The 16,902-nt window shown below is 49.2% G+C and overlaps 1 protein-coding gene across 1 annotated transcript in view; it reads right to left on the reverse strand.

Moving 5' to 3' along the window:
- SUSD3 (sushi domain containing 3) overlaps positions 1-10,727 on the reverse strand; it is a 32,146-nt gene extending 21,419 nt beyond the window's left edge. Inside the window, exon 1 of the mRNA XM_062008468.1 lies at positions 10,625-10,727. Within this exon, the coding sequence (XP_061864452.1) occupies positions 10,625-10,709 (85 nt within the window). The 5' untranslated portion in view covers positions 10,710-10,727. The remainder of the gene's footprint in view (positions 1-10,624) is intronic.
- Between the last annotated feature and the right edge of the window lie 6,175 nt (positions 10,728-16,902).

Raw genomic sequence — 16,902 nt, forward strand, 5'->3', positions numbered from 1 at the left:
ATCTGCTAAACCTAAAGCCAATTAGTAGTGTTCATCTATCTATCTCATCACCATTACTTCCATATTAAAAACAACAACAACAACAAATTCCTCTCTCCCTCTCTCCACTTTGGAGCACATCAGAACCATGCCTTAATTAACTCAAACTGTTCTCAGTTTAAAATTACCTGTGCAAGTAACACCAACAGTCGCTTTTGTGACTGTTTAGTGAATGGAGCTGATAGTGCTGATGGTGTCTGTCATCCTGATATCTGTCATCTTGAAGCAGATAATAAATAAATCACATATTTGCACAATGCAGGGGTTGTGGCCTACTTTCTGAAACCAAGACCCTATCAAGAATAAAAATTAGTAGGATAAGTTAAAACCAAACCCTTGTCTGTCCCAAGCCGCCAGCCCCACCAGGAAGTGAGGGGTCTGGTCCTTGCTCTGCTCGCCTCCAAAGTCTGCTAGCACTGCTTCTTGCATAAGAAGCGTTGGTATTTACAAGAAGAAGAACAGAAGTAGCTGGTTACACAATACCACAGTCCTCTACAGATGGTTCTCAGCCTCCCCCATGCAACTCTACATCCGCAGTCTCTGGAGAGGTTCAAATCCACAGCAAGACGCGAGTGTTACCCCGGGATCTGTCACCCCACCTTCAGGGAAAGCCAGGCAGAATCAGGGACGTGAGAAACATAAAGCAAGACAAATGAATCCATCAGCTCAACTCTGAATTTGAAATCTGCAGGTCAGCAGTCTGTTTCCAAATCACTTTCCTGCTCTCCACAGAATTACAATGACTAGGAGCATCCCCCCGCTGCCCCCTGATCCTTCTCTGTCCTCAGCCGGGCTTTGAGAGGCACAGCTATACTGGAGGAAGCCTCCCCCATGAAACATCAGGCTGGTAAACTCTGCAGGTTTACATTTTCAACTTTCATCACTACTGTTCCCCAGTGCTCATGAATAACCTCTCATTCGTTAAACCTGTGCAGCCGACCATAACATTTCTGCAGATGGAGCAAAGTGATCCATGGGCTCCATTAACCAGCCCCTGTGTACCTTCCAACAGAAACTATGATGACCAGAAATGTTCGCATTTTGGCTTAGCCACATTCAAGACAAGAGATTATCCAGGACCAATGCTCAAAGCATTTATCATTGTCACAATAACTGCAAAGAACCAATCATCAAAAATGAAACAAAAGTGAAATAACTATTTTACAGAAGGCCAATTATTTTGGGAAATTCAGATTTCACCATCCAACTCGATATTTAGCAACTTGCTAACATGGATCAAGTACCAAGAAAGAGCTCTCTTTGGCAAACTCTCCTCCATGCTCATACAAGAGTCTGACGTGAGAGAGAACAATCACTGCTTAAGAGCAAAACTGTTTGTTTCAGCACTCTCCCTTCACACAGAGACAGTGATGGACATTTTGGGGTCTGGAGAAGGCTGCAGGCACTCGCTTGTAGGTACTTGGATTGGAAAACCTGAGCCTTTTGTCTGAAAGGGGATGCTCTGACAGAATCCACTCTCTTGCTCTTGTTCCCTTTAAAAGGCAGAAGAAGAAAAAAGTCAAAACCCCTTTGTCTGGCCAGTTGTAATACAAGTATCTTATCAGCACTCATCCTACCGACTGGCCCACAAAAAAAACCTCACTCTCAGAAAAGCTTCAGCTTTGTGGCTTTTCACCTACAAAATGGTTTAGCACCTATAAAGATCTCTGCAAAACCCTCCAGCTTTTTCTCTTTAAAGCAGACAATGTTTTTTAACACCTTAGTGGATCAATTTTACATTTAACTTGAAAGCCTGATAGTAACAAATCCCACATTTTCTGGCTTCCCTCGATAACTATCAAAGTTTTGTTGCCAAAATTAAACATTTTAACAGATCTTTGGTAAACTGAGCAAGATTCAGATCTTATTGCTTCTTGCAAAACAGTAAACTAAAATAGAGAGAAACCAGCAGCAACGTTGCCCATCAAGCTCCTGATCTACAGACTCAATGTCTAAATCACTGGTGCTTCTGCTGACCTGCAGTGAGCTGGCTGCATGGACAAGCAGGAGAGCTGGGCAGAGCTAAGCTAAGAATCTTGGGAACTAAAGAGTAAAGGATAGAAAATTATTATCTGAACCCACCTGATGGAAAAAATGAGTCTGAGTACGATGCCCTGGCAACATCTGACATCTCCTGCTTTTAACATGGGTTTCCACACAGAATGGTAGGGGTTGGAAGAGACCTTTAGAGATCATCCAGTCCAAACCCCCTGCCAAATCAGGTCCCACCTAGATCAGGTCACACAGGAACATGTCCAGGTGGGTTTTGAAGACCTCCAGAGAAGGAGCCTCCAACACCCTCCCTGGGCAGCCTGTGCCAGGGCTCCCTCACCTCAACACTGAAATAGTTTTTCCTTATGTTTAAATTGAACTGTTTATGTTCCAGCTTCTTTCCATCACCCCTTGTCCTGTTGCTAGATACAATAGAAAAAAGTGATGCCCCAACCTCCTGACACCCACCATTGAGATATTTGTAAATGTTAATGAGATTCCCCTGCAGTCTCCTCCTATCCAGACTAAACAGCCCCAGTTCCCGCAGCCTTTCCTCATATGAAAGATGCTCCAGTCCCCTGATCACCTTGGTGTCCCTGCACTGGCCTCTCTCCAGCAGTTCCCTGTCCCTCTTGAGCTGGGGAGCCCAGAACTGGACACAGGACTCCAGATGAGGCATCAGCAGGGCAGAGGAAGGGAGGAGCAGAACCTCCCTCGACCTGCTGCCCACACTCTTCTTGATGCATCCCAGGCTGCCGTTGGCTTTCTTAGCCACAAGGGCACATTGCTGGCTCATGTTTAATTTGCTGTCAATCAGAACTCCCAGGTCCCTCTCCTCAGAGCTGCTCTCCAGCAGGTCAACCCCAGCCTTTGAAATTCTTTGCTTCATTGCAAAGTTACCCACTGGAGAAACCAAAGTAAAACCTGTTTTCACAGGGAAGGCATGTGTCTGCTAGGAGCCATAGATGGAGGAAGGCTGAAGGATGCCCTACGGGCCAACCTGACAGGGCAGAGGCCTGTCTGAGGGGCCGTCCCGCTCACCACGTCTCCCTGGAAGCACAGCAACATCCCTGCACCTGCATCCCCTCCATGAGCTGCTTCCACCCCTCACCAGCACCCCTGGCACTGCGGGAACAGGGCGCAGGCGGCACAGCCTGTGAGGGCTCAGCATTATCTGCCCGCAGCAACCGCTCGGTTTGGTCTGTGGGCCGGGCCTGCAGACACCGTGGGTAGTGAACACGGCCGATAAGGGCAGATGGGCCTCGTGATGCAGCCAGGGGACTCTGGCTTCAGCGCCACATTTGCCAGGCTGGGCATGACCTCCCTAGAGGGTGCAAATCCCTGCTGGGGGTGCGGGATGCGAGCACTGCACTGACACTACCTTGGCCAAAAACTGCTTGTGCGGGAAGGGCTCAGAGCTGGAGACAGGCTGCTTCAGGCACTAGAAAATTCAATCCCAACACAAAAGCTTAGGTGTACCAGAAACGTTTCCTACGTAATCATTACACGCTCAGTTTTGGCCAAAAGCCCAAACCATAGGAATTGCATCTGCACAAAGCACTTTTTTGTAAAGAACAGAGAAACTTTCAACCTTTAATCTCTGAAACTACTTTCCTGTTTTAAAACTGACCACTGAGTACAGGTTTGTTAGTTTTCTAGGGGAATTTCCAACCATCCTGATAAGCAAAACCAACCTGAATGCTACAGACTTTGTCTGAATTTGCTCCCATTGCCTAGCCTGTTTTGGCTTCTGCAAGTCCTTTTTCCTTCCCAATAGCAAACTGAAACTCTCTCGTACTCGGTTTGCTTTGTTAAGCTGCAAAATGTGCACCACAGAGCTGTGACATGGCATCCACAACTGTCAGCAAGAACTTCTGTGAATAATTGATTTTTTTAGACACCCATCTAAAGAGTTAGCAATAGCTTGCAATTTATTATGGTGATAGAAATCATTCGTGGACTGAGAAGCTAACAGTCAGATTTAAAAACCTTCTCTGCGGTTTTAACACTTATTTTTCTTGTCTTTTATTTTTTTTAGGCTGCTTCTTTTTAGGTTTGGCTTTCCTGCCCCCAAGTTTCACCCATGACAGCACAGAGGCATGTGGCCAGGAGCCGGCCACAAGCACCAAAGCAGCCTGCACAACTGCAACCTGGGAAAGTCCCACAGCATCCTGCCAGAAGCCATCCAAGCAGGGCAATGATTAACAGTACGAGTCAATGAGCACATCTGCCTTTGGCCTCCCTGGCCACAGGACCTGGTGAGAGATGGTATGAAGACTGACAGGAGGAGACAGCATAAGGACAGGGAACCAGTCCTTTGTGTTTACTTTTTCCCGTTAAAGAAGTCAATGATTGCAGGTGTGTTATACGCAGAATGACAAGCAGCTTAAGCAAGCAGATCAGAAGACCGCAGCCCCGTGACCTTTACTTTCTCACACTGCACATGGCTAAGAAACTAAGATCTGTTTTAGATAACTCAGCTAAATCACTGGCAGCTTTTGGAGGGCCAGAATATAGGGCAAAACAGTCTCTGATTCATATTGAAAATGAGCTAAAAGCTTAGTCCCAATCTGTATTTCTTTGTTTATTAATGGTAATGAGCCAAACCCCAGAGCCTGTGCAAAACTGCTGCTGGCTTTGTCAGGCATCTCTTTTACACCAAAGCCAAATCTGTGTGTGCAGTCCATGTGCCGGTAATGACCCAAGCAACTACCAGAGCAGACACTCTCCTGGGTATAATTCTGCTCTTCTACATTAAGGTACAAACTTCTGCTCTTGTGAACAGGTAGAGCCAAACAACATCCCACCCTGCCTTGCTCCTCCTTCAGCCACCTCAGCCCAAAACATCTTCCTAAACACCATTTCCCAGCCCACACACGCACTCGGCTTTCTCTCTCTTCTCTTCACCTAACCCAGCTTCTGTCCCCATCCTCACCCCTCCTCAAAATCACTCCAAAGCAATGCTTACAAGATGCAAACACATGAGCAGCAGTGTTTGGCTTTCTTTCACCCCAGAAACAACAACTTCATCATTGTTTCCAACTCTGTTAGAGGAAAAGTGAGCAGTTAACCCATCCTCTTCCCTGGTGAGCGTTTGACCAGCTGCTGCTGCTGCTGCTGGGGCAGTCCTCCCCAAGTAGCCTGGGGCTGAGGGCCCCACAGCTCCATGCCTGCAAGAAAGGCTCTGCCTGCTGCCAACAGCTTGCACATAAACCAGCCACCAGCTCAACCCCATCTCCGAGACCCTCAACAGACAGACACAGAAATTGATTTATTTTGGTAAGCGGCTGCTCCTTCTGCAACTTCTGCATTTCTCACTGTCATCTGAAAACAAAACAAGATGCGAGAGAGGCAGAGTTCCACCGAGACTGCAAAATCATCTCACCGTCAATCTTCTGATCCACTGAGCTAGTCAGAACTGCTCCTTGGAATAACACGCTTGCTCATCTGACACTGTGTTTGAAAGATGGTGTGTCAATAAAATGCCTAGGTGAAAACCAGCAACTGTCCTATGTGTTGGCTTGTCCCTGTCAAATTATTGAAGGCATCCTGCTGTAGTGCCAGGCACATGAAAAGTCAGTGGCAGTGGTGACTAAATAAGCAAAGTAGTGCTAATTTCAGCACAGTTAAAATTCTCTTTCTTGCTGAGTTGCAGACATGTGCTGGGAGGCTCTGCTTTCTCATGAGAAAGGTCCAAAGAAACCTCCACCCTCAGCTCTGTCACAGTGGGAACAACCAAATGGGTAGCATTTTGGCCCTTTAAAATGGACCACACTTCTGGTCACCACTAACCCAGAAAGTGACGGATCATCTGGTGTCATTTGGGTGGTTTTGTTTCTGTGTTTTGAGGCTGACACCTGATTCTTGAAATATCGATGTTTTGGGCCCAAAACATTCAGTTTGCTTCATTCCCTAGGTGAAATTCAAGAGTCTAGACATAATTCATCTCTATAACCTTGGCAATTTAAGAGAAGCCCGGACAAAGTCTTGGAGAATACCACAGGGAACAATCTTGCACTGTGCAGGACTGTGCCAGAAGACCTAATAACTCTTTTCCTTCACTATTTTGTACTATTCCAGAGTTTTTATGACAAGCACAAAACTGATTCCTGCAAAGCAGTAACAATGCCTGGTGCAAATGCCTAACCACCAAGATTAGCACCTTGCAGTACAGGAGATAAAGCCAATTAGCTGAAATTCTGCAACTGTCATTTCTTTTACCTTATTTAATAAAAGGTTTCACTTTGATCTAGCTGATGACAAAGGAAGGAGAAATAACCCTGAAGAAATTACAAGCCTGTATACTCCAAGTTGTGTCATGTTCTGCCCTGTGGAAATGGAAATTCAGGATCAATGTTTTGTTCCCCAGACTAAAAACTGAGCCGCATCTCAGGATTGCAGGAACCAGGCGAGAAACCTCCTTGCAGCCTTTCTGCAGAGCAGCATTGCTCTTGGCTTTGAAAAACAACTTTACTTTTGATTTCCTGGAAGAGCAACTGTAAGTTCTCAGTGACGTGATTTCACAGTATCTGCACTGGCAAGGAAACTCACTTCACAAAATAGACAGCTAAAAGAACAGACACCTCAAGTCACATCAAAGACACATCCAACCTAGTACCTACATCCCACCATGGCCACCAAAAGCTGTCCAACCAAGAAAATCTGTGGCAATACCTCTTCCATCCTTCAGCAAACTGCTGCCTGCCATCTGCCCTAAGTCTGAAATCTTGCCTCTTCCCTTAAATGGCATCTGGTAGAGAATTTGTTCCACAACTTGGTCTGGAGGCAGCATTTGCAGCAGCCTCAGCACTTTCCATCTCACCTTCAGTCTCTCCATCCCCGGCTTGGGAAGGGATGAAGAAAAGACAGAGCTACAGACAGCAACCCCACAGCAAGGGACCTGCTGATTTATAACCTGGCATAACGATTGCTTCTGGTGTGTTCTGTGTTTGTTTCCTATATTCCGTTTGTGGCTGAATCAATGTGTTTGCAAATGCATCTGTATGGTTGTAGAGTATGTGCTGCTCCTGTCTGAAGGAGCTACAGCATTGCCTTGAGGAACGGGGGAGGAAGCACAGCAAAAACCAAGACACCACCCTGGGAAAAGGAAGAGGCAGTGGCCCTAGCTTGAGCAATGTGGAGACTAAAAATAATGGTACACCTCTGATACTCCTTCCTCTTTCTACTATTTCACCCAGAGATCCCCCAATACCATTTGAGCAGCCTCAGAGGCAACATCATCAACACAGCATCTGAGCTGACAGCACTCTGCTGCATGGCAGCTCCTGCCAGGCAGGAAAGCACTGAGGTCACCATTGACAGGAGCATTCCAGAATTCCAGGGGCTTTCCCAGAAAATGGAACAAGCCTGGCAAGAGGCGGTCGATGACTATCTGTCCATAGCGAACGGCCGCAGAGAGGCAATAGTGTAATGCTGCTGTGACAGCAAAACAACCACCACACGATATGGAACACAGAAAAGCATCTGTACCACTTAAAACTGTAAGAGGCTGAATCGAAGAAGGCTGGTCCTTCTCAGGTTTGAGACCTTTGCTGCGCTCTTTCCCCATCTCACACTCCCGCTCTGCACATTTGCCCTTCTGACACGCGGATGACACAGGCAACACACTGACCTTCCCAAGGTGTAAGTCAGGCTCCCACAGCTCCTTCTGTGAGTGTCTCGCTGAACCCCCTCAAGCACTGGGTGATATGGTTCTCTCCGCTTCAGGCAACACTGCCAGACCAGAGAAACCAGTCCTCAAAAAACAGGCAAGACCAGGAAAAGCAAAGGCTGTTTGAATTTCCCAGCTGTGTTTCAGGCAGCTGTAGACCTCTCCGAGTGCTGCAGGCACCAGGCTGTGCCAAGGAACTTCCTTTAACTTCCCTCTCATTCACGCATCAATTCAAATGGAAATCTTGCCACATTTGTGTTTTTTCATCCTCTGCCAAAGGAACATATGAGGGAGTTTGTCTGTGCAAATCTTTATCATCATGCTATTGCTCATGGCCTGAAATTCTACACAGGGGGCACTCAATCACAGCAGCATAAAAAACGATCACCAAGAATAACACCATACAACAGAAGACACTGGGTAACAGTTGTCATCAGCTTTCTCTAGAGGTCAATTCTCCAGCAAATACTGATGCATAAATAACATGGTCTCATTTAAATTGAGCATCCTGAGCAAGACTTTAATTTTAAATTATACAACCAGCAGACATAATTTTAACAATCTGAGCCACTCAGAATCAAGAGCTGCACGGCCACCTAACTCAGTACATCTGTACTAACAGACACTCAGCAACAGCGGAATCTGCACAGATGATGAAGGACAAGAGAAACCTCTGCGAAGTAGCAGGGCGATGAAAGGAATGGGGACAAAGCAGTGTGACACCCAGGCACCGTCTGGCAAAGCCCTGTGTGCCACAAAGCCTCTGTACTGCTCTGGCAGCGATGCAGCAGCCATGTGCGGGCACAGCCGTGCCCTGATCCTGCCTACTCCTTCCTCAGGACTCCTGCTCCATGGTTCTGGTGTACTTGCCTTGGAAAAAAAATGGTGTTTGCTCTTCTGGTTGGAGACATGGCTGAGTGAAGTCAGGTTTATAGACATCTGAAGGATTCATTGGGGGTGGGTTTCTAGTCTGAATGCCAAATGGTTTTTTGGTGGACCCTGCAGACCTGGGAGTTTCAGCACAGATCTACGTAGGAATGGAAAGGCTGAGTGAACACGGGGCATGCCACTTCCAAACCTTTCCAAGCAAAAACGGCTCCTCACACACTTAGTTGTGTGCAAACCCATCCCCAGAAGGCAATTTGACATAACAAATAAAAGGAACCAAATATACATGATTTTACAGAAGAAAAACATCAACAACTAGTAACACTAACATCAAACTAGAGTGACAGTCTACATTTGTGTTCGAGCTGTTAATTCTCTAAGTAGGTTTCCCAGAACTTGCTTCGCATTTTGAAAACGAACCACTCTATTAAATTCAAATTAAATGCACAGTTAAGCACATTCAGTGGATGCAATTTAAAGCACTGCTACACTGTTAGCCCAAACATGTTTGCTCATTTCTATCAGCACAACAAAATCAGGTCATTGATAAAGTCTGATAGAACCACACAAGGGAGTTAAATTGTGGGGACAGGTAGTGATGGGCTGTGAGGGAGAAAGAGGCCCCCGAGTTTTGGAAGCCCTCAGCCCTGTGTGCACTAACACCAGGGCAAACCCATGGCAGCACAGCAGGGAGGAACCTGGGCAAGCAGTGCTGGGCCAGCAGTGGCCCAACCCACCCATCACCACACCAAGCTCCCAGGTCCCTTCCAGCCACCCTCTCTGGGAGCACCATGGCTGTGGGCCAGGGCTTGCAGGGGCTGCAGCACCTGCACAGGGCTCACCCTGGCAGGGCCAGACACTCCATCAGGTCCCATTATTACCAAGTCAGTCAGACCCTGGCAAGTCAGAGAGGTCTGCAATAGACGTTATGATCCAAGAGATCAAACTGAATAACAGGACTGAGGAGAGAGCAAAAAAAGGGAGCAAAAAAAAGAAGCACAAAAGCTTTCACTGGTTTCTCATTCCACTCCACAGTGCATTACTCCGTTCCATTAAAACACTCATATCTTCGTTTTCTACACAGTCAATTTACATTTGCCCACAGAGGACTCCCCTTTGAGGACCAGCAGCTTCCAACAGGCTGCAGGGAGATGCACACTGTGCCCCTTCCCTCCAGTGCCGTGCTGGATTGATTGCCCAGCACTCGCATTGCTCAGCGCTCGCCCAGCCCTTGTCCAGCTCTCGCCGCTGCCGGTCTCCCCCGCTTCAGGACCTCACATCCCCTCATGCGAGTCTCCAAACTCCCACCAATTAACCGCAGCACTCCCCGTTTAAGAGCAATTAAAGCACAGCGGGGCCCAGCCATCAGCTCTTCTGGCTCTCCAGCGCAGGACACCCCGCTCTCGCCCCACCAGATCACTCCCGAGGCCGCTGTGGCCGCCTCCGGAGGCGTCCGGGGTGCCCCGCCGGGGTGAACCCGGCTCGGACACGCCGCCCGGGGTTCCTGGGGCGGCCCTCACCCTGCCCGACCCCGCACCCCGGAGCCGCAGCTTCTCCCCGCAGGAGCCTCACTCGCCGCCCGGCACCCGCACCGCAGCCCTGGCCGGGCCGTTTCGGGGCCCTCCCGTGCCCGGGGTGGCTCCGGGAGAGTCGCCCCAAGGCGTTATGTCCCCAAGAACTTCAGGGTGAAAGGCCAGGTGCCCTCCGCTGCCTCGGGGACCGGCCCCGGGGCCGGCACAGCGGGGGAGAGAGATGGGAAAGGGCCGTGGCTGGAGAAGAGGGTCCGAAGCTGAACGAGGAGGGGCAGAGGGGAACGCAATCCTGGCCGAGGGGTCCCGCGCCTCTTCCCGGTGGACATGCATCCCTGTCTAGGGGCTCCCGCATCCTGCCCCGGGTACCCGCATCCCTACGCGGAGGAAAGAGGGGTATCCCGCACCCTGCCCGCGACCAGCGCTGGCATCCCCCTCTCCCGGGGCGCAGGAGGGAACTTCTGCGAGGAGCGATGTAGGCGCCGCGCCGGGGCCGCGCTCTTACCCGTGTGTTGGTGGGGGCCGCCGCCGTCCCGCCCGGGCGCGGCGGTCCCCGGCACGTCCAGCCCCGGCGCCGTGGCCGCCGGCATAGCTCCGCCGAGCCCCGCCGCGCCGCCCGGCAGGTGCAGCCCGCGCCCGCCTCCGCCCGCCTCCGCCTCCGCCGGGGCCGGGCCGGGCAGGGCCGGGGCGGGGGGGCCGCCGTCCAGCGGGAGCCGCCGCCGCGGCCCCGCCAGCCCGCCCGGCCCTGCGCCGGCACCCGCGGAGCGGGGGAGGAGCGGCAGGAGGAGAGCGGGAGGCGGTGGCTGTTGGGAGCCGGCGGGAGCCGAGGCGCAGCCGGAGCGGTTCCAGCGCAGCGCCCAGCGGACACCCCCACGGCGCGGCCCGTCCTCCCGCGACCCGCTCGGCTCCTCCGCCCCCACCACCCCCCTTCACTGCAACCCTCCTCGCTGCCAGCCCTGCCTTACCCCGCCTGCTGCCTGCCCTGACTGCAGCCCCTTCCATCCATCCTACTCCCCGGCGCGGTCAGGCCGGTGCTCGCAGCCCTGAGAGCCTCAGGTGTGGTGGCTGATCTCATGGGGCTGGTCTTTTCCACCACTGCTCACTGCACCGCTATACTCCAGGAGCTGCCTCTCTCATGTATGTGCAGATTACCGTCTTCAAAGTTGTGTTTATTTGCATTGGGATCTGAAAACAGGCTCCCTGGATAGTACCAAGATGCATTCCCTTCCTACCTGGGAGACACCAACAGGCACAGGCTCTTGGTGAACCCCCAGCACCTCACACGCGCTTCCCGTGTGATGCTGTGCCTGTCACATCCCAGCCGCATCACCTACAGCCACTCACTACCCCAGCAACATTACACCTCAAACCACTGAGCTGGGGTCTTGGCAGTGTCCAGTGAGGTCACTGAATTGCTGACAGCAGCAGCAGATTCAGAAAAGTACTGAAGTGCTTTGCATGGTGTGTCCAGGAAAAGCAAGGGGAGGAACAGCAGGCTCTTCCGAAGGAGCTCTGCTGCTTGGTGCTGAGCATATGGGCTGGGGCCCACACTGAGCACTGCGGCTATTAGCACTCACTCTGCTTGCTTTACCCTCTCAGGTTTTTTTTTTTTCACATGGAATAAGAAGGAGCAGATTGGAGAGATGAAATTCCAAGATGCACCAGACCCAAATAGACTGAGAAAAATCTCCTAAGGCTCCTCTGGCAACATCAAATGGAGCGGGATGGTACCCGTGGGTAGTGGTGGCACAGCTACTCTGTGCTACTGGACAAAGCACTCCTTCCTGTGAGCTTATTTGGCAGGGAGTCCATAGAAATATTGCAGATGCAAAGGACTGCTATTTCCATCTCTCTAACAACTAAAAGACATTTAAAAAGTAATACTCGGTCGCATTATAGCAAAAGAACAGCATTTCTGAAAATGCTGCAGCTTACAAATTAAGTCTGTGTATCCAGTAATGTCAAACACTCATAAATCTAAGTCAACAAGGAACTCCAGCTCCCACAATCAATTCCTTGCTATGCACAAAGCCATTGTGATACCAATGACAGATAAGCAATTTTTGTCCTTAAACCATTGTTACTGCAACTGCTGTTACACAACTAAAATCGAGCACAACTGTGCTGCAAGTCAAACCTTTTCTCACAGGCACTTACAGAAGCAAGTTCAGAAGCAGCGTCTGAATCCCTCTCAGCTCATTGCAAGGCTCTAGTTTTCCTTTGGAACAGAAAGCACAGCCCAGCAGAGGTGGTTCTGCCCATCGTGCCCTGCAGCATTGCGGGCACAGAGCAGCCCTGGCTCTGGCAGCAGCCTCCTGGGAGGGACCTCATTTCCCTGGCTTCAGAGCAAGTGCTGTGTGGGTAAGCTGGGGGCACTTGGTGCTTGCCATCAGAGGAAGCTTTGCTAAGGAGATGGACAATTCCATCGACACAATGGCTACAATCCTTACTTAAAATCCAGTTGTAATACAAGGGAATTTTGCCCAAGTAAAGTGCTGTCATCTGCTATCATCAACAACAGCGACATGATTTCACTTCTAAAGCCACCCCTCCCACACAAAGACACTTCGAATTTAGTAAACCCAAATCTCATCAGTATAGTGGGAACAAACACAAGCAAAAAAAGGTGAGAGAGAAGGAAGAGAACAGAGAACACATCTTAAACATGGGCACAGTTTTTATGCTGCAGGCTTTTCCCTGCTGGGCCCCTTATTTCACCTTCAGAGCCAGGGGAAGCTGTGCAGCCCCAGTGAGACACTTGTTGCCTTTGTGTAGAGGCTGTTTAACTGTTGGATTTCGCTAAGCTGTCCTAAGGCACAGTCTTTCTTCTAATCCCAGTTATTAGGGCTGGCTCCAGGCATGCCAAGGGCACAAGGCTGCAGAGCTGGACCATGCTCCCCAGCAGCAGCAAGCTGAATGCTGGCTCACCCCTTCCATGCAGCCAGCCCTGCTGCCACCTTCTTCTCACTCCCTTTTCCCTTGGAGCTGCAGGAGCTGTCTGACTCCAGCAGAGCATCAGCCCCTCAACTCCCAGGGAACAAAACTGGGTTTTGCCTACATTGCTCAGATGCCTTGAGCAGCCCGTGTTGCTTACTCAATAACTCTTGAAAAGAAGGATAGCAGCTCTTAGCCCCAGGTTTCTGTTTAATCAGATAACACATGCACAGATGCTATTGCTTAAAGTCCTCCAGGCTCAGCAATTAGATTCCTAAAAGAAGAATGAGACCCTTAGAAGTGACAGTGAAATAATCTGGGGCTATAAGAACTCTTCCCATCCTTGGGACACCTTTGAGTCAATGGTGTGCCACTGCCCCAGGGAGCTGCATCCACTCTGCCCTCCAGCTTCTCCTCTCCCTCCTACTGGCTCTAGGTTTTACACCTGCCCTTCCTCTGGCTCTGAGAGCAAAGTGTGCCAGCCATCCCTCCCCACCTTGCCAAAGCAGGGGCCCAGCCCTGGCAGGGGCCAGTTCTCCCCACCAAGGCTTTGTGGAACTGGAACCTGAAGCCCTCACCTTTTCTTTTGGCTGTAGCAGTTGCCAATGGCTTCACCCAGCCCTGTGTTGCTCAAGGTCTGTCTGGGACACTGCATTTTCAGATGCACAAGAGGATTGCTGCACAGAGCAGCTGTTTAAGGAATCTTCCAGATGAGAAATGGCCCTGAGCACAGCACCTATCTCAGAATGCACCTTTAAGCATGGTGTTACAGACCACAACATGTTCTAGATCCAATCTCCTTGCAAGAGTAACAAGAGGCAGACAAGTCACCACCATTGTACTGACCTCAGAAAGGGGAATGGGGTAAAATGAACTTGTTAGAAAACAGCCCCCAAGGAAGAGCCAAGAGAGCTGAATCCTCCCAGACAGACCAGAAGTTGCTGGTGGCCTCTGGGCTGGTGGTGCAGGACATGGCTGTTTGGCAGAAAGGACATGAGAAGGATCAGAAAGGAAAAGCTGGTGGGACCAAGTAGCAGAGAAAAGGCTATTGGAAGTAAGCAGCTATCCTTTTGAAAATCTGAAGATGGGCCCAAATGATGAAAGTAGAAAATCCATCAGATTAAATGTGAAAGGCACAAGAAGCAGGGTAAAGAGGGGAAGCACAGTTTGCAGGAAGCATCAAAATGAATTGTGAATTTGTCTTTGGATGCCCTACAAGCAGGAAGTCTGTCTGTAAGAGAACCAGTGGAGTCCTTGATCAGGGTGTGAAAGAAACACTCAGAAATTATAAGGTCATAGCAGCAAAGCCAAATAAATTCCTTACTTACTCTGGGGGAATGTAGAGAGGAAAGCCAGAGCCCCTCTTTGAGGGAGATGCTCAAGAGGGTCTATGTTGGTACGGGATGCTCAAGGGGGTCTGCATTGGTACAGGATGCTGTGGAACAGAGTAAGGACAGGTTTATTCAGCAAGAGTGCAAAAGAAATTCAAGATGAAACAACCAAATTAATTTTTAATGAGGGTGCATAACTGCTTGCTTCAATCTCCTTGATTACCCAAGGTCTGAAATAGAGGAAATGTGATATCAGCTTTTCATAAGGATTTCTTTCAGATGAGACCCCAAAAACTACTGGCTGGTAAGCCTGAAGTCTGTACCAGCCACAATAATAGGAAATGTTTTAGCAAACAAGATCAGTGAACACATTAGTACCTGTAATATACTGGGGAAAAGTCAACACAGGCTTTATGAACGGAAGTAAGTTATATCTCAAACATCCTCTGGAGGCGGATAAAGGAGTAAATAGGCCAGAAGATAGGGAAAAATCCAGTCAGTATTTTCCATGTGGGTTTTTTTAAAAGGGCTTTCAGCAAAATATCTTCTCAAAGGACCTCCAATGGCTCTGGACAGCAGGACAGGACCTTGCAGAAATGAAAAATGTGATTAAAGGTGGAAAGAAAGAGCTTTCCTCAGTGGAGAGGAGTGGTGATGGGAACTCCTCAGGGCGGGGGAAACCAGCCTGATTTTTGGAGGGAGAAATACTGCACAGAAAATCCAAAGTATTTCCCCTTTGTCTAGCAGCCCTACATCTTTTTTTCCCCCCTAAGAGATGTGGCCAGATACATTAGGGAGCTGGTGGATTCAGCACAGGGCTGTAGCTCAGGAACTATTTCCTTGTGCTGCTGTGAAGTACAGCACAGTGACACAGGCTAGAAAAATACAGCAACACACAGCAAGGTTTATCCCATCAGAGTCTGAAAACGTTCAGCTCGTTTAAAGAGGGAACATTTTTGTTCCCTCTGTAATAGAAATGAATAAATACAGTGTGACAAGCCAAGTGGCATCAATATACGTACCGTTTTGCCAGTAGCCTGGAAAAACAAACATTGTGAGAACAACCATTTGTGTCTTCAATACAAGATAAAATGTTGCTGTGTGCCCTCACACGCAAACCATCTCCTCCAGCATTGTTCAGAGCTAATCAGCACGTTACAGTTAAGCAGACACAGCCTCACAAATTCGTGTTAGGTTTGGGATTTGGTGCCTGTGGTAATCTGGCATCCATCACACCTTTTTTTTTCCCTCCAGCTTAATTTCTTAGCGTCAAAATGGAAAGCAAATAATGATAATTCTGTTTCCCCATTTAAATTGTTCATGCTGATTATAGGAGTAAGAAAACAAAATAAATGTTGGAATCATGCAAATCCCTACATTACAAACATGAGGGTTGCATTGCAGCGTGCTGTTTGACAGCCTGGGGCCTTGCCACCAAGGGGTGAGAGCTGCTGCAGAGCAGCCCTGGGCTGCCTGAGCTCTCACAATCCCCCTTTAAGCTCAAACACCAGATTTTGAGCTGGTAGAGAGGTTTTTATGAGGCACGATATCAGAAGTAATGCACATAAAGGGTGGTGAAGTCAATAATAAAGAGCAATGGGAGGAACTGGGAGAGGAGAAAGCAAGAGGCTCATTGAGACAAAAAGTTAAAAGTACAAAATGTGTGTGTGTGTGACACTTCGAGGCTTCCCATGGGACAAAGAAGTCAGATGATAGCCCACGACAAAGTGTCTGACAGCAGGTTGCAGGGGATGAGACTGTGACTCAGTGAGGGAGAAAAGCAGAGCAAAGGCTGACAGCCAGTGGGCTGTGCCCGTGGGAGTGAGGGCCAAGGGGAGAGCAAAATGCAGTGCAGAGGAGCAGACAGGAGCCCCCATGGGCACCAGGGCCTGGGAGCATCCAGCAGAGAGAACTTGAAGAGGAAAAGGATAATTTTCAGGTTCCCTCACTCCCATTCCCCAGATGATGGGCATTTCAAAGCAGAAAACTGTTTGCATTCCCAGAGGATTTGGAACTGAGCTGGATTCACAGGAGTTGTCCTCAGTAGGGACACACAGAGTATGGGACATTCTGGTACTGAGGCACTGTTCAGACTGAAACCTGCTCTAACAAATAAGAGTTTTTCTGGGTTTTTCCCCCACTCTTACAGTGGCAATCTGAGAGTGAAAGCAGATCCAAAAATCAGCAGCCAATTTCAAAGCAAATACGCTGTGAGACTTAAAGTACAGGGATTGTATAGCAGAATAAAAATGAGTAAGCAGGGGGATTTTCCTCTCTGCTTAAGACCCAGAGCTCTTCGAAAGCAGATTTTAGGCAGAGCAGCTTTCTGCAGAAGCATGTCTCCTGGAATTATCAACAAGTAGCACAAATCACCACACATGGAGAGGATTCATTTCTCAGAGGATGAGCCTTTCCTTCCCACCTTGGGGACTACCGAAAAATGAGACAGAAGAAATCACAATGACCATGCTTTGTGACATTTGGTACCTAGTGGTGAGGGTTTCTGTATTTCCAGCCC

The sequence above is a fragment of the Colius striatus genome, chromosome 15 (assembly GCF_028858725.1).
Source record: "Colius striatus isolate bColStr4 chromosome 15, bColStr4.1.hap1, whole genome shotgun sequence".
Lineage (NCBI taxonomy): Eukaryota > Metazoa > Chordata > Aves > Coliiformes > Coliidae > Colius > Colius striatus.